The sequence below is a fragment of the Prenolepis imparis genome, unplaced genomic scaffold (assembly GCF_030444845.1).
Source record: "Prenolepis imparis isolate NDT839.2.m4 unplaced genomic scaffold, iyPreImpa1.0 SCAF_7, whole genome shotgun sequence".
Taxonomy (NCBI): domain Eukaryota; kingdom Metazoa; phylum Arthropoda; class Insecta; order Hymenoptera; family Formicidae; genus Prenolepis; species Prenolepis imparis.
The window spans coordinates 14,101,948-14,127,802 of record NW_028141165.1 but is presented as its reverse complement, the minus strand read 5'-3'; the positions used below and the strand labels follow the sequence as shown (position 1 = coordinate 14,127,802).

The window sequence follows — 25,855 nt, the reverse complement described above, 5'->3', positions numbered from 1 at the left end:
GATATCTGGTAAATAAAAGTTTATTTTGCAAGTTCAACTAGATTGTTTTAATTTATTAGAATACTTATATCTAGAGGCACTAGTCAAGCTTAAAATCTAGCTGACTACAAATTCGCTCGACAGTTAATACTTGATTTATATGCTCAGGGAATCTCGATCATAATACATATACTTGAGCATAAACGGATGAAAGATTGTAATCGAAGTAATATCGACTAAAACTATGATTAATAATCGCTAAATTTACTTGAGTTTTTTTTTATACACTTTAAATTTTTTTAATGAGCTATATATTATTACTATGATGTGTTTCATACGTATCGTATTGCATTGTATCGCGATATTATACCGTATAGTGCGATAATAAAATGCAATAATGTATGTAAAATACTCGCAATACTTGCGTTTTTACGTGATGGAAGAAGAGATCAAGAAAACCAATAGATATAGTTTTCTTCTATTAGATTATTATTATTATTCTTATTCTCTTATTAAATGAGAGAGATTACCGCTATAAAACTGGACTCGTTTTTTGTATTGCGTATTTAACGATAAAATATCTATATATTTTTTCGACAGAGCAATATTTCGAGATATCTACAATCATCTATATCTAGCTAAATTTCTGTTCTTCAAATAATCGCGATAAAGTTATTAAAGAGAGCATACTCTATAAATATTTTAATACTGATAACATTAATACCCGCAATAAATATAATATAATAAGAACGCTGTGAGTTTCATACATTTACTTATGTGTGTTTAAAATCGAGTGTCATATATGTGATAAAAGAATTGCTATAGAAGTAAATTATTGCCTGTTTGAAATTTTATGTCATATCATTTCCATATAATATAGAATATTGCAGCTATATTTCTATGACTATTTATATATGATAAAATATGCATCATTCTTAAAGTTTAAACCATGTTTTACAAAGTACATTTTTCTGTGCAAATAATAACTTACGAATTACGAAAATGAAATAAATTAAACATTTCTTTCCGCTTCATAGTGTCTTAATAATTATGACATTTTTCATATTATATATATTATTCCTTCTTCTTTCTAAACAAGCACTATTAGATACATAAATATATATTAAACAATTTCTCTACTTTTTTTATTTTATGTGCATCCTTTCTGAGAAAGCAAGATTATTATTATATCACTAGTTTCAAACAGGCATATACACCTTCAAAAAACTCCAATCCATTTACTGTATGGAAAGCTTAATTATTTCTGTACATATTCTATTCGTGAGATTGACAATATTTTATTCTTAAAGTTTCACGATTGATTAACGGTATATTCAATTAATAATTGGAAACTACAAAAATATGATAAAAATAAAAGTTGTTACAGTAAAACTACGGAGAATTTTTTTTTTTTAATCATTGAGAATAAAACATAAGGAATAGAGAATGTGAAAGAATAATTGTTCTAGTATTCGAATACATTTTCAATTAAATAACACATTTCAGCTAAGATAAATATTTTACAGAATGCAAACACAAATATTTTATTAATTATAGTATAAGATAATAATTTTAAGATTTTGGATAAATAAACAGAAACAGAATGAAGCTATTATATATAAACAAACGTAAAATTCCGGAGTATCGATTTACAGTAAGCAACAAATATATATAATTATACATGTATGGTAAGAGAAAAGGCATCGTACTATTTATGGAGAAAGAATATTTCAATATTTCACTTTTTTTTGGTTTTTCATATATATATATATATATATATATATATATATATATAATGTTGTGTAATACTCTTGCATACGGAGACTGTGAAAAATGATTTATATGTGTGTAGTATTGCTAAACACAGCATTAAAACACTCTTTCTATAGATGGTACGATAACTCTTTTGATTACCAGCTTATTACATTTGCGCGATATAGAGTGCAGATTTACATACATTTATTTAATTTCGCTGCCGCCATGTATCGAAACCTCTGTTGTCATGCTTTTTTTCTTTGACTAAATACATTTACCAGAAAACAGACAGAAGAATGAAGCAAAATTCGTTGGTGCGGTTCGCATAAATATAATACTGATATCACATATTAACTTCAATATACGCGAGTCAAATTGTTCATTATCTTACGCAATCTGTTTGTCAGATGCGCACGAGAGAAGAGAAACAATTTGAATACATCTATACATATACAGAAAGAAAATAAGTCTACCCTGTCGTAATTTTTGATAATTTAAACGCAGAGAAATTTAGAATATAAATATATATAATTAAATTATTACATTAATGAAGGAAATATAAAACGTACAATATAAAAAGACGTTTGCGTGTAATGTTTATCGTAAAATCAATCGCATATGTAACATATATTTATAATTAAGTCTTTTTATCCAAGAACAGAGGACATATACCTATCCAAGAAAATTATACTTAATGTTTTGTTTCTAATAATCTATATACAATAATTCTAAAGGAAAACAAAAATATTTGGTGTTCTTGTATTATATTAAATTAAATCAAATAAGTTCTTTATGCAAAACTGGACCAGCACCGGGCAGTGTGTCATTACGGCAGAATTGCATTAATCATAATACTGGCACAGTGAGGCAATGACCTTAGGATTCTCTAAATACTCTATTAATACTTAATAATCTGAAAAACTATGTTGTAATCATACACGTCGCGTAATTATTATCATATTTTTTTTTTATATACCATCCACTTCCACATATTTGCTTAATTCCTACGCATTTATTTGAATGCATTGAAAGTAATAACCAACTACTACATTAAACCGGCTGTGGACAGTTGCAGATAGTTAGTATAATTCTAATTTTATATCTCACGTGCGATTAGCACTTTCTCAATTCGCTGTTAAGGAGATTTTTTTTTTCTATGCAATATAGCTTTAAAACACAATACTTTTTTTGCTATAACATATATCGAAAGCTAACAATTAGATGTATCTCTGAATGTATAATACTAATTCTAAGCGAGAGTAAAACGGATAAACGAGAAAACGCTTACATTGCTATTATATAATGGAAAATTGAAATTATTATTCAAACTGATGATAGGAAATTCTGTCCCGCCTCTTTCGCCTAAACTTTGCGCGACGAAGTTGGTATCTTTTACGATTAAGATCCATTTTTCAGATCTGAATCCAATCACAGCCGTTGAGGATGCAAGGTGTATCGCAACTTAATTTGTTGCTATAATACCTAATGCCCTACTAAAGGATCCCAGATAGCATTCCCATTTATGGACAACAAAGTTTTAAACTTTAGATACTTTAAAGGAAAAATGCATAAGATCTTGTTTAAAAAAAATAAAAAAAAAATGTCACACTTATGCAAAGATATGTTTATTGTGTATGATATACAATGTTCATGTTACGCTTATAAGTGCATATTATTAAATGCATCACATCAATTGACAAATTGTAATCCTATTGAAAGGAATTGCAATTATAAAATTTGCGTATCTGACATGGAATGTTATCTGGGGATGTCGTAGGTACAAGACATTCATATATAAAACACTAACGTTGCCATTTAAACTATATTTTAATTCAAAACTATATTTACGAAATTGTTCTCCCCAGGATTAGTCGCCTATATTATGGAAATAAACTGTAAAATGTCTGTTTGATGAAAAATAAATAAATTAAAATGTAGAAATGTCTTTACAAAATAACAAATTATTCTGATTAAAAAAGAATGATTCAAATGTAAATTTTCTTTTTCGCTAATTTTAAATACTCGATGCAAATAGCGCATGAAAATTAGAAAAGTTTCGAATAATTTGAAGCAATAACACGTCACATGCACGCGAGCATACATACATATACACATTACAAACTATATTAATACCTAATCTAAGAAATTTTATACAGATATGTGATATAATGAATGAATCAACTTTTTATCAACTATCGCTATTGATACGTCAAAATAATATAAACTTCTGGTGCATTTTTTCTATCGACTATACTGTAGAGAACAAAGCTGTTAATAATTATAAATATTTTTCGTAATATACTTTGAACACGATAAATATATTGAGATCATAAGGCGCAAGATTAAGAATACTTGCGCGAAATCCTACGATTTATGCTTTACTGATACCAAATTCTGCCATATTATGACACGCCGAACGAGCTATCTATTTTGCACTAGGAACTACATATTCCGTGACTTGACTTTTCGCATTTTTATTTCTCCTGATATTATTACTATTACGATTTAGTCAGATATCAACTTCGAACATGTCTTGCTCAATCGGCTTTTTCACCCAACTTCCTAGTTGCGCTCTCAGGAAAGCATCCTTCAACTGACGCTTGGCAAGCTATTTGAGAAAAAAAAAAAGAAAAAAAGAAAAAGAAAAAAACAGACGAAATATCATGTGTACCATGCATTGACGTACATCTTTTACACATGTATCTTGTTATTATATTATATACATAGTATATAATGACTTACCGAATAGTCTTGTACTGAAGATTTTGCATCGAGATAATGGCGACAACGATTCTCATCAACATCATCTATGGTTGGAAGTTTACTTAAAAGATTGAAGAATCTTCTAAAGAATGCTTGTTTAGATATTCTAGACGGTTTCCCCAATTCATCTTTACCAGTTGTGCAATTTATGACTTCAGCTTCATTCTGTCCTAAAATGTGTAATAGAAAAAAAATAAAATAAATTTTAAAAAATGTCTGTTAAGCAATCTTATATATTTTGACCTGAAAAAAATCCGAAATATATATTTAGTACGAACCGATCGTCCAATTGACGCTGTAATTAGGTGCTTTTCCAGGTTGTCTAACTTCGGAAGATGTGATTAGACTCATTAACGGTTTGTTGAGTCTGTACGGCGGTGGCAAACCCTGGATAGTGTTTTCAATACGACCGCAGACTGCTCTATACATGTGACTCGGGTTCAAAAGACTGCCGAGAACAATGCTGTGGAAGTAAATTGGCTCGATGAAGTGGCTTAGAAGTGCTCCCTGCACACCAAGTACGTTCCATCGAGCTATTTTGTCCGAACACGACATCGTCAGCAGTCTTTGACCCTGAAAAATTTGACGAAAGTACGGCTGGTAAGTAATGAATCGAGTCTTTTATAAAAAATACATTATTCAGGGTGTCTACTCAAATTTCATAAAAAATTTCCCTCAGAATTCCCTGATCTTCCAGATATTTTCGTTTAAAATTTCAAATAAAATAAGAAAATTTGTAGATGCGGCTTTTTAAAATAAGTTTCTTTACTGCATGCGCTTTCTAATGTTTTCTATTCATACGATTTCAAAGTTATCAAGTGTGCAGTTTTTCTAACATTTAATATTGATTTATTAATTGTAAAATTAATTTGGACAATAAGTGCGATATATCACTATATCTAAACACTAAAAATATATTCAAAAATGTAGGATAAATATGTAAAACAAAAAATAATTTAGTATAAATGTCTTAAGGAATACTAATTTATTTAAATATTACCTATTAAAAAAAATTGAACAATTTTCTAAGAAACTTACATAAGATCTTGATATTTTGAAAAATAGATCTTTAATTAAAAAAAATCACATTTTTAAAAAAAACTTAAATATTGCAAAGATATGTTAGACAGGCAATTTTTTTTTTTAATTCCCTGAATACCAATCAAATTCCATGAAAATTCCCTGATTTTTGAAGGTAAAACAAGATTCCCTGAGAATACCAGGTTTTCAAGGTTATTCCCGGGAGTATAAACCCTGATTATCACTTAATTTTCACACACAAGTAATACGTACCATTAGTACGCCATCCCAAGTTTGAATACCCTCGTTACTCTTTACAGGAATAGTTCCTTCGCCAGATTCTATCTTGGTACGTAATTGACCCCTAGCTCGTCTGTTGGGATGCTTATCTATGGATTCGTTCTCTTCATGGGGCGAGAAGATTCTCGCGTCACCGCAGGGTGCGGTATTTATATATAGGTGAAATTGGATGCCCTGTTTCAATTTGAATCCCTTTTTCACTGGCTCGAGAATAGATTCCACACTTTTATTCTCGGTATGATGTTCTAATTGTTTGTACAGATATTCACAGAGGCATCGCCGTGCTACCACTTCCGCGTGACAATCATTCACAGCACCACCGCTGACGCTCAGATGCTCGCCCGAAACGCATTTCGTACCTTTTGCCAAAAGAAGATAGACTTTAGTAGATATTTTAAAGAAATAAAAAGGGATACACTTCTAATAATGTTTCGTTTAAGCATCATAGATATAAAACAAGTTTATGCTTTACCAGTGGTGACGCATATCAATTCCGCGTCTTGTCCTTTGGTTTGTACGATACCGGCTAAAACTTTACGCCTTGCGTGTTGCGGCTTGCTTTGGATAAGTTCGCTGAATTTCTGATTCACCATCTTGCCGATTTTATCGGCCAGCATCTGCGGTAGAGTCATTTGTTCTTGCCAGTGGGCGGAATTGGAAAAATTCGGCAAGATACGAACGGGTAGCGGTATACAAAACGAAGAACTGTGAACATTTCGCAATTTCGCTAAAGCGGCTTTACTCGCCGCCGCCTTCGCCAATTTCTTACTCGGGCCTGTTCCCTCAAACGTTTCTCCGTCAATGGTTACCGATATCGTGAACTTTGCGTAACTCTCTCCGTTGTCGGATATGCAGTTATATATAACACCCGGATATAATTCGTTGATCAATGCGACCGGACCTTTATCTAAAAACTTACTCGTATTCTTTGGCTCCTGCGTTAATGTTTTAAATGCATTGACAAGATGATTATCACGTTCTGTCACGTCGCTCGTGAAATCTGGCTCGACAGGCACAACAGGCTGGCAAGTATTGATAGCCTGATGAACCTCAGGCGTATTTCTAAACTGAATAATATTCCGCAAAGCGAGTTCAGCAGCTGCGTGTTTTGCCATTTTTTTAGTACGTCCTTTCCCTTCGTACGTCTGTCCATCGATCTGCACCGCAATTGTAAATATTGGAGCGTGTGTAGGTCCAGTCTGCCCCACCACTTTGTACGTAGCTCCAGTTTTTAGCTCGTTTAATGCGCATACTGCATTTTTTGGTTGTGGATTTTTATGACGTTTCTTCGCACTGGTAACATCTAATCAAGAAAATAAAACAAAATTTATAATTACAGTATTGTAAAAGTAAATATTAAACATCATTGAATATATATAAACCAAATTGGGATTCTTTTAAAACAAGTTGTACAATATACATTATGAATTATAAAAGGAAATGATTATGACAACGCTCGTGTATTGCTATAACAATAATAATGAAAATTAATAGGCCAACTAAACGAGCAATAAGTAGGTTGTTAAAAATATTTGAGTTTATTATTAATTTCAATAAATGTAAGAGTGTACAAATAAAAGTATACGTTTCGACTGTACTCAGTCTTCTTCAGTACTCTACCAACGCAATATTCTATATAATTACTAAGTATAAATTAACATGATTAAATTCATATCGGTCTAACGAACGGATAACCGTAAATCGAGTGTTTATAAATGGATTTTTTGCGCGACTGTAGCAATGTGATCGAATTCATTGTACGATTCTTAATTATTAAATGCATAATACGCCTATGTCTAAATGCAAAAGATGTCGGTGGAGTCCGTTGATAAAACGTAATTGAGTTGGTCAGTATAAGATAAAAAGTTTTGAAAACAAATTCGTCGGTTGAAAGCGAGAAATTGTTGGTCCGAGTTCTCCATGAATTAATTTGATTTGACCACGTGTATTAGGCGTTGAGACAATTGTATGTCTAATTGTCGAGTTAATTGTTTTGAAATGTGTCTGGACTTCTTATTTCCAACAAACTACTTGCGCAAGTAGTTGCTGCGCTCAGATCTTAATATATATGCATATATCAAATCTGCTAACTATTAAATATCATTGTTTGATATTTAAGTTTGCTTCATAAAGGTAAAAAAAAAAAAAAATATGTTATAGATTTCCTAATCCTGCCCATGAGAGACATCCCTAGACCATAATATTTTCTCTATCATTTTAGAGTTTTCTGAATATGACGATCTTCTCAATATTTTCTCCAGACTCTAATCCGCTTCTTTTGTCCAAGAAAGTAAATCTGAGTTATTTGGACAAAAGAAGTGGATTAGAGTCTGGAAAAAACACGGAGAAGAGCTTCAAGATCGTCATATTCAAAAAACTGTAAAGCATGGTGAAGGAAATATTATAGTCTGAGAATGTTTCTCATGGGCAAGAATAGAAAATTTTGTCAAAATGGGAGAATCTGGACTTATAACATTTGAAAAATTTAATTGAATATATCAAGAAGACTTCAAAAAGTTATTGAGGCTAAAGAAAATTATATTAACTATTAATTAAAATAATATTGTTGTTTCTTTAAATAAAAATACTATATTACCTTAAGTGGCTTTTTTATTTTGTCACTCTTAAATATCCGATTGTTTAGAAATAAATATAATATTAAATAAATAATGTTTCTTTTTTAATTAAAAACACTTAATTAATAAATTCCAATTATAAAGAACCTATAACATATTTTTTCTTTTACCTTTATGAAGCAAACTTGTCTTATAAATAAGGTGGCTTTTTATTTTTGACGGTCACTGTATGTATGTATATGTATATTACTGACCTTCTAGATCTACTTCCGATGTACTTCTTTTGAGAATAACTTTTGGTGAATTTCCTTGCCCCATCTGCAAGACAATTCTATGAAGTTGCGACTATATATTTTATTCAACATAAATAAATTAATAATTCTTTACTATAGATTTCGCATTTTATTTTCAGTTTTATTCTATACCAGTGTAAAAAATCAGAGATGCAAATTAAGAATTTTGCAATAAATTTCAAAAATTTCTAATAATATTTTCATTTTCAATATCAAAATAAGTTTATCTATTTGTAAAGTAGTTCCTTTTTACTGCAAAATTAATTGTGATAATTTATAAAATTTTTTAATTTGAAATAGTAATTTAGATTCTACACTGGTTTTAAAATCATTATTAATCTTTAATCAATAATTAAAATCTATTAGTATATCATTTGTATATAATAATATACTAATATTTTAATGTCTAGTATTCTTTATGATTTCCTATAGATGGATATTTCTTGTTTTCATTTTGCTCTGCAATAATGTAATACATAATAAGGATTAAATAAGAACATTTTGAAAGAAACAACTGATATATATCGGAGAAAGAATTAAAATATACAGCACCAAGTTAAATCAGCAAATGACACAAGAATATTATGTATCATTATCTGTATTTCTACGATTTTATTATAATATTTCTATTTATATGTATATAATCCTTTATATTAAACATTAATATGTTTGATTGAAAGTGACTCTTATTCGAGAATAGTTAAAATCTTATGATCCGTATTTCTATGATTTTTGTATTATAATATTTCCATTTATATGTATATAATCCTTTATATTAAACATTAATAGGTTTGATTGGAAGTTCTCTTATCCGAGAACAGTTAAAATAATATCTCAAACTTGTATTTGATTAAAATCCATATTTCATTCAAACGTTAACTCCAAAAATGGTACATAATTGAAATATATTTGGAGTAAAAAAGTGTGCAAATTTAAGAATTACAAACTATACTGTGCGCCTGAATTTTCATTAACAATAAAATATTAAATAATAATAATGGAATATAGTGAAAGGCCAACTAACGAGCAAATAAATAGATATAATATAATATAATAAATTCATTTAATCATGCTCTTAAAATTAATAACATGTAAATTCTTAACATGTAGACGTTTCGACTTACTTAGTCTTCCTCAGTACAAACCAAACGCTTAAATAATATAATAATTAAAGTATATCAAACGACCATGACGAGCGAAATATCATCAATATTATAACATCGGTGTATTTTCTAAGAGGCACAGCAAGAATAACATTTCCCATCTTATCATTATGGAACACTTTTGTTAGTAATGAGAGATTTTAAACCCATTCTTCGTTTGAAGGCGAGAAAGGATTTGTCCAAATTTTGTCAGTTTGAATGTATTTGTCAATCAATATAAATGCGAGTTCCATAGTAACAGACCGGTTTGTATCTTTGTATTAAACTGTAACTAAACATTATCAATTGTGTAAACTTATAGGACAATGTTAAAAAAATTAATTAACTTACAATGCGTCCTGATGTTAAAATATTGATGATATTTTGCTCGTCATGGTCGTTTGATATACTTCAATTATTATATTATTTAAGCGTTTGGTTTGTACTGAGGAAGACTAAGTAAGTCGAAACGTCTACATGTTAAGAATTTACATGTTATTAATTTTAAGAGCATGATTAAATGAATTTATTATATTATATCTATTTATTTGCTCGTTAGTTGGCCTTTCACTATATTCGATTATTATTATTTATTGCGTTGGATTATACGAGCCTTTTTGTTTTTTTGATGAATAAAATATTACCTCCAATTACATATTAGGTTTAGCAAATCTCTTCTGTGCATTTAAAAATATCTATTAATAGGGCGGCGGGGGAGGGAGGGAAAGTGGACTCTCTCTCTTCAAATCACCAGAACGATTAAACTCAATGTCAACTCACCAAGGTTGTATGACCACTCTGTGAATTTTCCAACAATGTGTTACCGTTAGCGGGAATCATAGGTGCGTTGCATTCTGAAAAAATGAACCGTGTGAGGGAGATATATTACGCGGAGTGCCATGCGGAAAATCAATAGAGCCGTTTCTCGTACTTGTCTGACTCGATTGTTGGTTGTTATTTAAAAACGTTAGTCCGGCTGACATGATGCGTCTGTCGCTCGAAAGGGAAAGGCGCGGAAACGGTCGAGAGAGCGATAAATAATAAGCGGACGCGCGTTTCTGCGAGGAGCCGCTACGTATTTAACACATTGATTTTAATTATTCTGGTATCCCGAAAATCCGCAGCGCCATTGCCGTGTTTTTTCGCGCATAATCAACCTAACCTAATCCTCGGCTCCTCCTCTAAATCGCGACAGCGCGTGAGAGCATGATACTGAAACGACCTACTTATTGTTGCTGCGGAGAGATTTTACTTTCGTTTCTTCGACGACGCGTAGCTTCACGGGCGTTTCGACCAGAGACGACGTTCCACAAGCGCGATTGTTTTTCGTATCGAATTTAAACCGCGAGAATCTCCGTACTTACGCACATCGCTCGCGTTAGTAGCGTCTCGAAGGCGCTGCGAGCGACACCCCTGCAATGGGCGGAAGGTGGTGCATTACGGATGCTGGGGCGGCTGAGGGGGGAGGGAGGAGGGAGGAGGAGGAGGAAAAATAGGAAAATTCGAGCACCCGAGTGACCCCGAGATGCTTCAGCATTTTTCAACATTCTTCGAAAAGTGAAGGAATTTTTTCCACGAGCTGTCATCGATCAGCTGATTTTTCAAAGCTGTCAAATTTTCACATGTAATCTTATTTTGGTAATGCATATTTTTTATATATATATTCTCTTGTTATATTAACTATATTTCGAGATATTTGAAATGTATTTTTCTCCTGTTTATTGCTTCTTGCAGTATGTAAACGGAATTGTGCTCGAGTTTTATATATTATCAGTGCCGTAACTAGGCAGGGGCAACAGGGGCACAGGCCCAGGGCCCAGAACGAAAAGGGGGCCTTGAAATAATAAAACTGAACAAAAAATTGTTCAAATATAATAATATTTGCAAATTTTAAATTTCTTATCTTATTTCTTGTGTGTACACAACAATTATTTATAAACAATTGTTATATAATTTTTGCTTTATTATTATTTTTCCCCCCCAAAAATTAAGGGGCTCAAAAATAAAACCTTGCCCAGGACATATAAAAAGCTAGTTACGGCACTGTATATTATATATACTATATAATATAATATATATAAAATATATACATAGCCTATTTTGCGAGGGGGTGCCAACAACTTCGGAGCGCATCGGCTGGTTCCGGCGCGATTCGGAATGCTAACCAATCGCAAGTAAGTAGCCGAGCCGAGCCTACTCGAGAGAAACCGATCTATGTTAGTTTGTTGCCTATGGTTAAAGCCAGATCTAATTTGCGCGCCTTGTTTACTGCACCTTATTTACTGCGCAACTGCAAGGGGAGTCGTTCGTGCTGGCGGTTGATTTTGGGGTGATTTTCTCTTTTTAATCATTTAATTTTAATAATTTGCTGACACACGATTCATTTTTAGTAGGTTTTGTGTACTTAGAATTAATTCAACGAAAAATATATCATCCCTATTTACTTGTCGAGATAGTATTAACTCTAAAAGAACTTTCTTGGGATCTTGACCGATCTCGCGCATTTTTTTTCACAGATACTCGAGTTTTATAACCTAAGTTCGTATTATTTTATAATTAATTATTTTATCAAATTAAGTTGTTATATTATAATTGAAAATGAAGATTATATATACCTATATATATATATATATATATATATATATGTGTATAAAATAATATATAGGTTATATAATATATAAAATATAAAATACACATAAATACACACACACACATATATATAGAACGTTCGAAATAAACGTTACGCAACGTGTATCAGTATAAATTATAATAATTAGTGTTTTTAACTTTTATATATTTTATATTTTATATATCACATACACAAAATAATGTATTTGACATTTTAATATTAAGTGTTATTTTTAGATTTGATAAAGTTATTCAATTTTCATCTTATACACACATACACATACTTTATATTAACACATATACTGACAAAAAAATTGTTAACTTGAATAAATCGTGCAACTAAATTACTATTTTGTTAATTGAACATATATTAGTATTATTTAAGTCAAATACACGTTTTATTAGATTTTAATATGTTATATTTAATTTAAATATTTTTATATATGTTCAATTAACAAAATATTATTTAGTTGAACGGTTTAGTCAAGTTAACAATTTTTTTTTCAGTGCACATACGAAAAATACAAAGAAATCATACATGATATGAGTGAAAAATTAAATTTACTATTGTAATTAATACAAACCTAGAGAATAACAATAAAATATCGTACAAGCTTATATAAATATATAAATCGAAATAAACGTTAATCAATGTGTTTCAGTATAAATTATAATAATTAGTGTTTTTAACTTTTATATATTTTATTTATATATATATATATAAATATATATATCACATACACAAAAATGTATTTGAAATTTTAATATAAAGTGTTATTTTAGATTTGATAAAGTTATTCACACTTTATATTAACACACACTAAAAAAAATTGTTAACTTGACTAAACTGTTCAACCGAATTACTAATTTTGTTAATTGAACACATATATATTAATTATTAGTATTTAAATGCAAAAATACATGTTTTATTAAATTTAATTTAAATATTTTTATATGTTTAATTAACAAAATATTATATAAGATAAAAAATATATTTTACTTACCGTACAACTTCTTGTGTTTGTTGACTATAGCTTCAACATACACAGTGTTGTGCAAACCACGTCGCACGATCTCGTGGTATCCGACGCAGATAATATCCGGATCATCGGCAAACAATCCTCGATCGAAGCACTTCACAATCATACGTAAGTCCAAATGATTTATTAAGAATCGCAATTTCTTCAACAACCCTTTACGTGAGAGATCCCGTAGACGAGAACGCCACGTGACGTTACAAACTCGATAGAGACGCAGCGAACGTTGCACTAATATACGCGTTACCGCGATTACAATTTTATATAAATCTTTTTTTTCTACACTCATCTCATACGCGCTCTAAACGAAATTAATAATCACCCTCTTCGGCGAAGCAAAATATTGTACCCAACTATATATAATAAATTCTTCGTTTGTGCTATCTTGTGTTAAATATCGTTTATATATCGGTATCTTAAATTTGTATCTTAAAAACGTTGTGCGCTTCGATAACGATAACGGCAAATTGACACGATTCGGTGTCAATCGCCAGCGTAATTAATATCCAGTAACGTGTATAAAATCACATCAATCTGTCGCTATTGTTATGGCAAACACTCTGTTTTTCCTAATTAATATTAACACAGTTCATAGTCCGTATTCGCGAGCGCGTGGATACTACACGCATATATCTCTCCAGAGAGGTGATACGGGTCTCATGACAGAGCAATGTAAGCAAATGTAAACAGATACCTCTACCACCTTCTTTTCTATAAACACTATACCTGCGCGTTCTTGCCCTATACCATGTGTATGCTTATATTATATTCTTTAATTTACGGCCCAAATTGAGTAGGAATGGGCACATTGATATATATTTTCCAAACATCAATAATTAATCCATTAACACCCTATTTTTGGAATAACACAATTTCACTATATATATATATAGATAGTTTAGAAAATAAAATAACAATTATTAAATAACAATTAGATAAAGTGTACTTTGATTTGTACGTGTGTGTGTGTGTATTAATTTTGTTTTATTTTTATAAATCCTTCTAAAATAACACATGTGCAAATCTGAGAAGTTTGTCTTGAACGATAAACAAATGTTTAAATATTGTTTAAATATTTATATTATTGTTTCATACATTCCAAATTATTAATTATTTTGTATGGATCGAGGATGCGAGTGTCGGTTAAAATTAAAATTAAAAAAGCATTAACAAAACTATGGCGGTTAATGGGAATAATAAATACCGGTTATAAGTGCAAGTGAACTGTTCTTAATTATAAGCATACGTGATTTTTGCTACATTAGATCTACGCACGATGTTTTATGATATGTCGTTATACATATATAAATTTTTATGCATTTGCTGTGTTTATATACCGTCTTCTCGAAAATTCATCTGTCTTTTTTACTGTTTTTTTTTCCCCCTAGAAAAGGGATTACAATTAATACAACTTTTTTTTTTTTTTTTTTACATATTTGTGTTTCTCTTATATAATATGTATAATTTCTATGATTACATTTTTAACTGATTTTCGTTAGAGACATCTTTGAAAATCTATTTCGACTATAATATATGGTTTACGTCATCCAGAGACAGCATTTATACCTTTGGATGAACTGTGGGGTAAAAATTGATATAATACATGATAATTTGATCCTCGACAAATGTGTTAAAAGAGAATCTGAGAGAAGCATACTCTTATGAAATATCTAACGATTCCTATAACAATCCACAAAATTCTATATATAATGTTATATATAATGAATATTTACTCTCAATAAATTATTTAATTGGATGATTATGTTACATCAACTTAATATAAGTTAATCTATTTCAACTGAAAATCAATCCAGTCAAATTTCATATTTAAGTACAGAGAAATTCAACAACACCAGTAACACGTGTGACCCTATAAATACCATCAAAATTGAGCTATTAGCAATAATGTAACATATGTTAAATATGTAAAATAATCAACATGTGATATGAAAAATCATGTATGAAGTAAACATTCATAAAATGAACAACCCCATAAGATATCCAGAAGTCTGTATGTAAAAGCCATATACTTTGACTCTATTTTCATGATACGTGTCTAATTATTATAGCATTTCCTGCTAACATATACGATATATGTATATATATATATATATATATGTATATGTATATATAGGTACACAATCGATAATTATCATACGTTACATAAGAGTGTGAGAGTTTGGTATTCTATATATAATTTATAATACAAATACGCATATATGCGTGTCTAAAGTGTTTCCTTGGATCGGCCGCTACGTGCATAAGACATTTTGTTTCAGTCTTTATAACATTGTCCATGAAACATCGATGTGTGTGTGATGACCGATACAAGAAATGTCACTTATGGCATTACACACTTGTAGTATTTCATAAAGTGTACCTTAACCATCAATTCTATTTGTAGAGAAAAGACAATAGAAATGAGATTATTTTTCAATAAAGAATAAAGTTTCATCAGTTGCAAATGTAGAGTTACGATTACAAAATTGATATATTAATATTCTTTTAATTAGTTGAACCCTTTCATTATCGGTTAATGTACGATTTACAAAATACTACATATACATGATATATATATATAATTCTTTTACATATAATTAAAAGAAATTGGTAGAGATGTTACATATTTCTATTTATCGTCTGCGTCGAGTAAATTAATTTTCTTTATATGGAATTATACGGAAAGTAATATCGATCTCATAAATAATTTCTCGGTTGCTACAATCTTTATATATATGCATGCATGTATGTGTGTATGCGTCTGTTTCGCTATTAAATTTTCTTCTTTCAACAATATACACAGTTGTCACAACATATATTTTATACATATATAATAAAAGTATATGATAGATATATAATATTCAATAGATTCTAAAGAGAAGTTTGGATATTTGGAAATAACGATCAACAATTTTTTTTAAAAACAGAAAACAAAGTGTAATATATAGTAAAAGCTATGCCTAGAATATTTACAAGTGACAATTGTTCTTAATTTAATTTTTATTCACGTTCTCTTTTTAATTATCGCCAATAGGATAGTGAATCGATTGCAATATCTATGATACATCGCGTCAAGTTTAAATCTTTCAGGCCTTCCAGTTGCAATCTCGCATATTAAACTTTTGTTTATTTTCTAATCGATCTAAGGGCGGTTTTATTCGGATAAAATCTCATATTACGAATTTGTTGTCATATATATTAATTTTTTTTAATGACTCTCATCATTTTATGTGTCTTCGAAATATTGAGTAATTTTTCCAAAGTAAGTTTGATGTAGCCATTTTGCTAAATTGTAATAGTGATTGCTTGTACCAATTCTTGTTTGTTTAAAAAATATCTTAAAAGAAATATATACTTAAAGCCAGTTATTTAAAAGTCATTCAATAAAATGCATTGATATTTATAGACATGTATATAATTTATATATACGATCATATAAAATAATCATGTAAAACGTAATATTTTGATGTGTAAATATATTGTTTTAACTCGTTTTTATTTTTATATAAATATCTTTAAGGCTCCTGGGTGCTCACCGCGGCCATATTGAATTGTGACGTCAGAGGCGAGAAAGCACACGCTGAAAATTCTTAGATGCCATTTTTTAATGAAAAGATATTTCGATTAAACAGCACTTCAGATGGCTTTAGCACACTCTTAAAAAACCCCGAAAACTATCCTTTTCCCTTTATAATCAATCAACATCTGTAAAATGATCGAAATGTCAGACTTTGACATGCGGAATGACTGCGCATGTGCAAAGACCAGACGGACTGGGCTTAATAATATTACATTTTACAGCTGTCGATTGATTATAAAGGGGAAAGGATAGTTTTCGGGGTTTTTTAAGAGTGTGCTAAAGCCATCTGAAGTGCTGTTTCATCGAAATATTTTTTTATTTCGAAATGGCATCTAAGAAATTTTAGCGTGTGTTTTCTCGCCTCTGACGTCACGATTTCGACATGGTCGGAAAGGAGCCAGGAGCCTTAAAAATATAGAATAGTTTTAAAACAGAGAAATCGAATATTTTAAAAACAATCCTAAGATGAGAGAATTTCACTACAACATATTATAAATTTCTAGAAAAATTAACAATGAAAATTAACTGTAATATACTCTCATGTATTTATGATATATATATTTGACTTATAGTAGTACCATATCATAGTCATAGTCTATAAAATAATATTCTGAATGTGTATAAGAAGTGAATACATTCGCGCAAATAATAGAAGGTATTTTGCTATTTCATGGTTTTCATATCTAATAAAATGTATTCAATTCGAACTAAAAAGTTCAATGTTATTTCGCGCAAGTTTAACTTATTTTTTTTTCTCAATGGGGAGATAAAAAAAGAACGACAGTTTTAAAAATAAAAATAATATTGCATAGGGCATCAGGAAACTTTCGATAGGCACTTTCGATTAATTTAGTCTTACCATTAATTCCCTGATACTCTAAAACTTGTTAACATCTGTTGGAAAATTAGAAGGAAGCAATATATTGACAAAAAAATAAAAAAAAGAGCCGAAAATAAGGTTTAAGATTTCATAAATCTACTGAAACATTGGTTCATTCTTTACGCTCATCCACAAATATTTGTTAATTTATCACATCGTATCTCAACATATCTTATAACAGCATAAAGACGAGATACGCGCATTCATACGTACATACGCATACATAGATACACACAAGCACGTATGCATATCAGGGTTGGCCGGAAAAGTCCAGTAAGTGGAAAAAATCATGGTAAATTCCGGTTTTTACCGTCTCGGACTTTTTTATCCAATGGAATAAACTGGCAAAAACTATAAAAATGATTACATTAAAATATATTTATATAATTTTATGAAAAAATATGCGTTTGCTTTAATTAATAAACCATATTAATCACTATGATTAAAAAAATAAGAGAAATATAAAATCTTCTTTAATTCAAATTAATATATAAAATACATTTTTTTAAACTTCAAAGATATAAAACATTTTTTTATTTATTTTATTGTTTTTATTAGAAAGTATCAGTTTTTGCCGGTTTTTTTTTCGGAAAATACCGGTTTTTACCATTGGCATGGACTTTATCCAAAAAATGTGGAATTTTGCCAACCCTGATGCATATACTCGCAAATCTCCATATACAACATATGCACACGCGCATATATGTAGAAAAGCACATTAAATGACATATTTCGTACCATTAAAGATATTGAAATATCTTAAAATGATAATTTTCATTAACATTTCGTTAAGAAAAATTGCAATCCTCGAATTAATCGAGAGAAATATGTTTTATAATTTAATGCTATATAAAACATTTTGTATGTGCCTTAATTATTTATGTATTTTGCGTGCGCACGTATTTATATGTTTATGTATATATATGCGAGTGCATTGCATATATGAATTCGTGCGTGTATGTGCGCACATGTACGTATATATATTTAAATTTGTGTATGCATACGTTATTATTTATGTTATAATTTAGCAGTAATGGTCTCTCTTAATCGTCCACATTTTAACGTATCGACCATAATAAGTAACAAACCTCGATAAGAATCGATAAATTGAGTCGTTACCAGTCGTAGTCGTGTTGGTGAAAAGGATTGGTGCATGGTTGTTGGGCGTGTAGTTGAATAGTTGGTTTTACGACATCGAATTCCCTACCCACCACTTCATTGTAGATCTATCAAACAGGAAAGTAACTTATCAGTTTTCTCTGTATAGTATATACCTTATTGGGATTTATTAATATTCTCGTGGCAAAGTATAGATAGGATTTCTTGTTCAGTGAGCTTCGGAGAAGCCTTTTGTAGAAGAGATGCAGGTAATAAAACCTAAAGAAAGTGTCTTTCTCTGTTTTCTTTTTTTTTTTATCAATAGAATATTGCATCCTCTTGCTTCGGACGTCTTAGTTAGAATGGTTTTACTGAACCTGGAAGCTCCTACGAATATACTCGTCCTCTCCTTTGCCAGTCATACCGTAATTATATCCACCTTCGCCGCCGCCTCCGCCATTTAAGAATGGATTCGTTGGATTGCCAGGACCTGTATGCAAATGAAAAATTATTAAGTAGGAGAAAATAATTAGAGAATAATCATTTTTCTTTTCTATTTTCGAATCATTACGAATAAAATCGCAAATAGAATAGTTTCTCACCTCCATTAGCACCGGGTACGGCCAGATTTCCACCAGCAGTTTGATAAGTAGCACCGTAACCAGCATCTTGATTAGCTAGTTCATGTAAGCGGGTAGAACTGAGGGCTCTCGGTATAGCATTACTCGGTACACCATGTGGTGCCAAATGAGTAACTTCGGCTACTTGATGCGGATCTTCCGTTTGTGGCAATTCAGATACAAAACCGGTATCTTTTCTGTAGAAATTGATGAAGATAAAGATTGCTAGGACAACGGTGCAAATGAGACCGTACGCTCGGAAAGTTGCAGTCGTACCTGTACATTGAATATTTTAATAATTATTTAATATTTATTATCGTTTATTATTAAATATTAAATTATTTAAATATTAAATATTATTAAATATTAAATTATTTAAATATTAAATTATTATCGTTTATTATTATAAATAACAATTATTAAATTATTTATAAATATTGTTAAATAAATCAATATGACGTTATCGTCATTATAAAATTAATAACAAAGATTTCTATGTGAATCAACACATATTAAATTCAATTTAATATAAATTGATTTAATATAAATTGATTTTCTTAGATGGTTTCTTTATATAAAAATTAATATAATAATTTGTTATTAGATTTATATACACACACATCATACATACACACATATAGATGCGACAGGAGATGTAACGAGGAGAAAGAAAGTAGATTCTGGAGGCGAGATAGAATGAACATCGCAAATCATGTAGACAGATCGAAGGAATATGGAAAAATAAATTAAATAAAAAATAAATTAATGAATACAGAGATTGTTAAAAAATAAACAAAAAAGACAGAGAGTAATTGAATTTTAAAATACAATAAAATGAAAATAAGTACACAGAGAGGATTTTCTCTTAGAATTTATCCTGAAAATCATATGGTAATCGTGGGGCACAATATGGTATTCTCTGATTAATATTTATTACAATAAAAATAATAATATTTATCACAATAAAATATAAAAAATGTGTTTGATTGATTTTACTATGCAGTTTAGTAAAATATTAATCAAACATATTTTATATTTTATTGTGATAAATATTATTTTTTTTGTAATAAATATTAATCAGAAAAATTCTCATAAAATTCTTTAGAAAAATTAAAAACGCGCATATTAATATAGCGCTGTAGATATATATATATATATATATATATATATATATATAAATGATATGTAGATGTGTAAAAAATATAATAATATAAAATCGCTTGGATTTGTAATCAACTATCGGCAAAAAACTGTACATTATTTTATAGAAACACACATTAAAAACTTACCATAAGCTGCAACAAACATGCCGCCAATTACCGCACCGCATCCTCTTCCAAGCCCATGATGAAGTCCCTGAAGAACACCCTGCGCGCTCGAACGCAATTGCGATGGTGTATTATGGGCGATGTAACTGCAGCATGCGGCCCATACAGCCGCATGTGTAATACCCTGAATGAACTCGAATGGCAATACCCACCATGGATTTCTTAGCCAAGATATATAAAGAAATCGAAGTATATTTCCGCCTAGACCCAGACACAATACCTGAAATATGAGTTATAATTATGAATCGGGTATGCAAAAGTGTATGAGATGCACATGGAGTGTTCGCAGAAAGTTTTCAATCGCATTTTCTCTTAGTCCAATTTCTTATCGAATAGAAATAATATATATTTAAATTTTAAATAAACAATTATTAGACAAATATAAAAAATCTCAAATGCTAGCTCAGTTAATTTTGTTATTTCTCAATATTTTTCTTAAAAGAAATTTATTTAATTTAAAAAAATTGTATTAGAATTAAAAGTTTCGAGATAAACAAGATCGGAAAATAAAACGGAAAATATAATACAGCATTGAAAGCGATTGATTTTACAATATAATCTACTATAAGATATACTATTGTGTACCTTAACGTGTCCGATCTGTCGAATAAGTTTGAAACTGAAAAAGTATGCGAAGATTTCGGAAATGTGATTGATGACAGATGCAACGCCGAACAAAGTTGGCGAACCACCGTAATCTTGAAGATGCCAGAAAAGGAAAGTAAAGATCAATCCTATGCCAAATCCCATAAACCACGCGACGAAAAGGAACGAAGCGCATTTCAGATTTTTGAATTGCTTCAACACTGTCACCCACTCTGGTATTTCTTTTGTGGTTTGTGCAAACATTTTAGTCTAAAATCAAAAAGTCATGATTGTATAATACGTAGAAAGTCGATACAATAAAGACATTTTTCCGTTACAAAACATACGATCGAAACAAGTAAACTTGAAAAATATATTTATATTATATATTTATATATTTTAATTTTGCTTCGTTAATTAATACGTGTTAATTTAGGCCAGATAAATCTCTAGGCTCACTATATATGTAAATCATCATAAATGAAATATCTATTTATTTCGATTAATAATTTAAGGTGGGGAGGAATTTAGATAGAATTTGATAATATTATCAATTTTTTCTTGAAGAATTTTAATAACAAAATTTATAGATATAAAATTGAAAAATTTAATGCAACAATATTACTTTCATGAATTTGAAAAGATTAATTTTTAATTTAAAAAAGAGAGAAACATGGGACATTGACAAAATTAAAGTTAATACGAGAGAGAGAGAGAGAGAATAATACGTTTGACAACGTAAGCCTAATGAGATACTTATTCTTTGCTTTCGTATATTTTACGTTCGTATATCTTGGATTAAACTTATCTATCTTGATTAAAATTGGATATAGACCTTTCCTTCGGGAGGTTGAGGTTTAGGATCTACAGCAGCAGAAGAATCCTGAAGTCCAGGGAGATTGAGCTGCTGAGACAATTGACTTTGAAGTTTTTCTTCCTGCGTTGGCTCAGCTGGACCCACTTCCTGAAATATAATTAATAAAATTATTTTAAATCCTTAAATAGTCAATATACATAATAATAATTGATATAAGATTTATTTCTCTATAAAGAAATCAGCATTTTTCGTTCAAAACTTCTGTTTAAAGAAGAGAAGGGAGATAAACGATGAAAAATTTATTATAAGGATGTCAGATAGAAAATCTTATCTTTATAAATTAAGAAAGTGATTTAATTATATCGATCTTTTAGTAAAATTCTTAAGCAGCAATATTTTATTATAATATTAAAATGGATATTAAAATGGATATTAAAATGAACTCACTTGCGGATTCTCAGACGCAAAATCATATTTGAAATTAATTTGCGTTGCTGTTATTAACGCGGCGCCCATTAAAACGCTGAATATTGCAAAACAAATTGTATAATTTTTTTCTCTCTCATCAGGCTTACAGGGATGATCCGGAAATGCGGTGCTATGATCGAGAGCAATGCCAACAAAGAACATGGCCAAACCCCATCCGAGACTTCCAAACATGCGTTGATGACCATATCTGGTTAGTAAGTAAATTTATTAACCTTAAGATTATTAGACATGTGCGAATATATAAAATTACAAAATCGGTAAATAATTAATTGTTGAAAATTTCAAAAAGAATTATCTTAAGCATAATCTGAAAAGATATGTGTATCGATATTACCTATCAGCATCTTCACCAAGTAAAGTGATAACAGCTGAGTCGGCTAAAGTTATAGCAGGTGCGGAAAAAAATTCTCCAACTACTACCAACAGTAGCAGAAGAAAGAAGGTCTTTTGAATATCCTAAAATCATATTTAATTCACGTATCATTAAATTATTAATATATCTTTCGTCTGCAAGATCATGGTTTTTTTTATTCTACACACACACACAGATATAAATTATTATTGTTTTCAAGAGATTGCTTTATAAAATGAGTTTATAACTTACCGGTAATCTATAGACTATGGAACTAAAGAGTGGTTTCACCCATCCTTTATTTTCTATCTCATTATAATTCGCAGCATAAGTAACCGATAAAGGAGACAAATGATTCTGTCCAATGATAGAACCGTAAAGCATTCTTATATTTCTGCGACTTCTCATTAATGGCATGTCCAAATTTCTTTCGGTTTCTTCTTCATCGTCATCAAATTTGATATCGTCCTCATTCAAAAGTGTCAGCTGCTTTTCCACGTCTCGTTTTACCATAATTTTTTCTGCTGATGGTTTCACACGTGTCTTGATATGAACGTAAGCTTTCTTTGGGACTGCTCTATCACTTGATTGTTCATTCTATATGAAACAAATATATATTATATAATTTTTACATATATAATTTTTAAATAATTTTATATAATTTTTTTATATAATAAATTATATTTTATATAATTAATAAAAAATTGTATAATAAAATTAAAAGAAATAGTTTTAAATCAAAACGAATGCTATCATTACAATTATTATATTTGTCTCGTATAACGAACAAACAATTGCACAACAATTTAATCACTTTTATAATTGTTGAAATTCTTGCGATTGCATTCAATTTATAATAAGACAAAGTTACTATGTTTGGATTGGCATGAAAATACATGTGCAATGCTCAATTTCTGTTGTATATCATCGACTTTACGATTCTTATATTTATGTTATATACACATAGGAAAACAAATATATACCTTCATGAAATGTTTATACTGCAAGATATCGGCTGGACGATTGTTCTTTTGCAGTGTCTCCAAATCGATAGTCTTTGAATCTGAATCGACATTGTCCTCGTGTATTAAATATCTAAGATTTCCATTGTCGTTCTTATCTGTGCGAGATATTTGTCTTTTAACTCTATTGGTTTCCAAATCGTATGCAATAGAGCCGTCGTTATCGAAACTTGTAATATCATTTTTCACGATATCGAAAGATGTTTGGAATATATTAGTTTCTTTCAAAGAATTTGGTTTCTTCGTATAATCTAATATTTCATTATCGTCCGTACTTCGTCGCAATCTTTCGAAGACGACATTAGACGCAACTTCTAGATACTCCTCTTTATTTTCCGGATAATACAATTCATCCAAATCGGTCGATCTTTTTACAATTCTTTGTTCTCTGCTGGATGCTTCCAGATAATAAGTATCATTTGACGTAACCATGCAGGAAGTTGGCGGTGGTTGAACGAAACCCAATGGTAGAGTAAAGATAATCCAGCAGGAAAGAGAAGCTAATAGAATAAGTTTGCCTTTTTTCCATCTGCGAATAAACGAAAAGAGATATAAATTATTTATTAATTTTTTTATTTCTGGTTCTAATTTTTAATCAATTTAATTTTGCACATGGTTGTATATTTATGAACAAACGATAATATAAAAATTATGTAATTCAGAAAATATGATTCTATACGAAAAAAATAAGAAAATGGTTTAAATTTAAAATGTAATCTTTTAATGTCGAGATATATATTTTCATTTAAACGACAGCGCCATGTAAGAAAGCAGTACAGACACAATCTCACCTGTCGGCCAAGGATCCCCAAAACGGTGCGCTGAGAAACTCGATGAACGGCCTGAGACCGATGAGAAGTCCGCACTGTCCGGCGTTCATACCCATTTGCTTGAAGTACACTCCCATGAGCGGAAACAGGGAACCGAAAGCCGAGTAGAAGAAGAAGTAAAAGGTCTTCACGGTGAGGAGTTCTTGGTCGACGGTGCCGAAGAGATACTCCAAGATATCGCTCTTACCGCGTATCTTATGCGTGGCTTCCTTCGCCTGAGGATACTGGCTGGGATCGACCTCACCCTCGGCTTGCGGGTCCACCATCGGTCTAGCGTTCGGAGCTTGAGGGAGAACTCTGCTCCCTGGTTGCACATTGGACGCATCGTTCGATGCTTCGTAGCTGTAATCCTCGTGACCATAGTTCTGCATGATTTCTTCTTATTCGCTTTCACGGATTCGGAAACGCTCTCGCGACAGAGCGTAATTCTAGCTACCAGTGGAACACGTTCACCGGACAAAATGCAAGCTCGCAAAGTCTGTTCACCATGGAGCAACCGTTGTACTCTTTTTTTCGTTAATCCTACGTGGACTCGCCGATTATATCAAGTATACCAAACCGGTACCCTTCGTGGTCAAATCAATGTTGGGCTGCAATGTTGGGGCAGCTTTGCTTCCAAAATCGATAAATACGCTACTGCGCCGGCGTAACACTTTTACCCTCTTACTATCCCTACCGACGCGATATATGTGCCTCAATGCCATATCGACGTCTAGTCTTTCGACGGATACTATTTTTGCCTTTCCTCTAATTTATCTGTC

General features: G+C 30.5%; 2 protein-coding genes and 1 long non-coding RNA gene across 7 annotated transcripts; 1 reads left to right on the top strand and 2 right to left on the bottom strand.

Moving 5' to 3' along the window:
- Window positions 1-4: 4 nt before the first annotated feature.
- Window positions 5-14,219, bottom strand: Adar (adenosine deaminase acting on RNA). Of its 3 annotated transcripts, none has more exons than XM_083042989.1 (8): window positions 13,461-14,219; window positions 10,609-10,682; window positions 8,648-8,711; window positions 6,290-7,120; window positions 5,791-6,176; window positions 4,776-5,070; window positions 4,477-4,667; window positions 5-4,342 (listed from the first exon to the last, which is right to left on the bottom strand). In XM_083042989.1, exons 1-8 carry the CDS (start codon window positions 13,780-13,782, stop codon window positions 4,244-4,246), a joined length of 2,262 nt encoding a protein of 753 aa, XP_082899115.1. In that variant the 5' UTR covers window positions 13,783-14,219; the 3' UTR covers window positions 5-4,243. The 3 variants fall into 3 exon arrangements, with proteins under 3 accessions (XP_082899115.1, XP_082899116.1, XP_082899117.1); XM_083042990.1 differs by lacking the exon at window positions 13,461-14,219 and adding an exon at window positions 10,760-11,235; XM_083042991.1 differs by lacking the exon at window positions 13,461-14,219 and adding an exon at window positions 11,055-11,235.
- Window positions 11,346-22,991, top strand: LOC145939003 (uncharacterized). Its single transcript, XR_014425772.1, has 3 exons — window positions 11,346-11,466; window positions 13,491-13,604; window positions 22,971-22,991. It is a non-coding gene; the product is annotated as an uncharacterized LOC145939003 (long non-coding RNA).
- Window positions 14,701-25,855, bottom strand: Jef (major facilitator superfamily domain-containing protein 6 jef). 3 transcript variants are annotated; one of them, XM_083042987.1, is made up of 11 exons: window positions 25,056-25,848; window positions 24,226-24,793; window positions 23,495-23,839; window positions 23,225-23,346; window positions 22,849-23,077; window positions 22,420-22,548; window positions 21,585-21,854; window positions 20,961-21,219; window positions 19,654-19,947; window positions 19,476-19,541; window positions 14,701-19,179 (listed from the first exon to the last, which is right to left on the bottom strand). In XM_083042987.1, the coding sequence occupies exons 1-11, from the start codon at window positions 25,463-25,465 to the stop codon at window positions 19,169-19,171; spliced, it is 2,703 nt and encodes a 900-aa protein (XP_082899113.1). In that variant the 5' UTR covers window positions 25,466-25,848; the 3' UTR covers window positions 14,701-19,168. The 3 variants fall into 3 exon arrangements, with proteins under 3 accessions (XP_082899113.1, XP_082899112.1, XP_082899114.1); XM_083042986.1 differs by having other exon boundaries at window positions 19,429-19,541; window positions 25,056-25,847; XM_083042988.1 differs by lacking the exons at window positions 14,701-19,179; window positions 19,476-19,541 and adding an exon at window positions 20,303-20,351 and having other exon boundaries at window positions 19,694-19,947; window positions 25,056-25,855.

Coding starts and splice junctions, on each gene's coding strand:
- Adar (XM_083042989.1), bottom strand. CDS start 13,782: ATGAGTGTAGAAAAAAAAGATTTATATAAAATTGTAATCGCGGTAACG. Junction 10,683..13,460: donor CAAACACAAGAAGTTGTACG/GTAAGTAAAATA, acceptor TCATTTTTTCAG/AATGCAACGCACCTATGATT. Junction 6,177..6,289: donor ATTGATATGCGTCACCACTG/GTAAAGCATAAA, acceptor TTTTGGCAAAAG/GTACGAAATGCGTTTCGGGC.
- Jef (XM_083042986.1), bottom strand. CDS start 25,465: ATGCAGAACTATGGTCACGAGGATTACAGCTACGAAGCATCGAACGAT. Junction 19,948..20,960: donor CATGTTTGTTGCAGCTTATG/GTAAGTTTTTAA, acceptor TTCAATGTACAG/GTACGACTGCAACTTTCCGA. Junction 19,542..19,653: donor CGTACCCGGTGCTAATGGAG/GTGAGAAACTAT, acceptor ATTTGCATACAG/GTCCTGGCAATCCAACGAAT.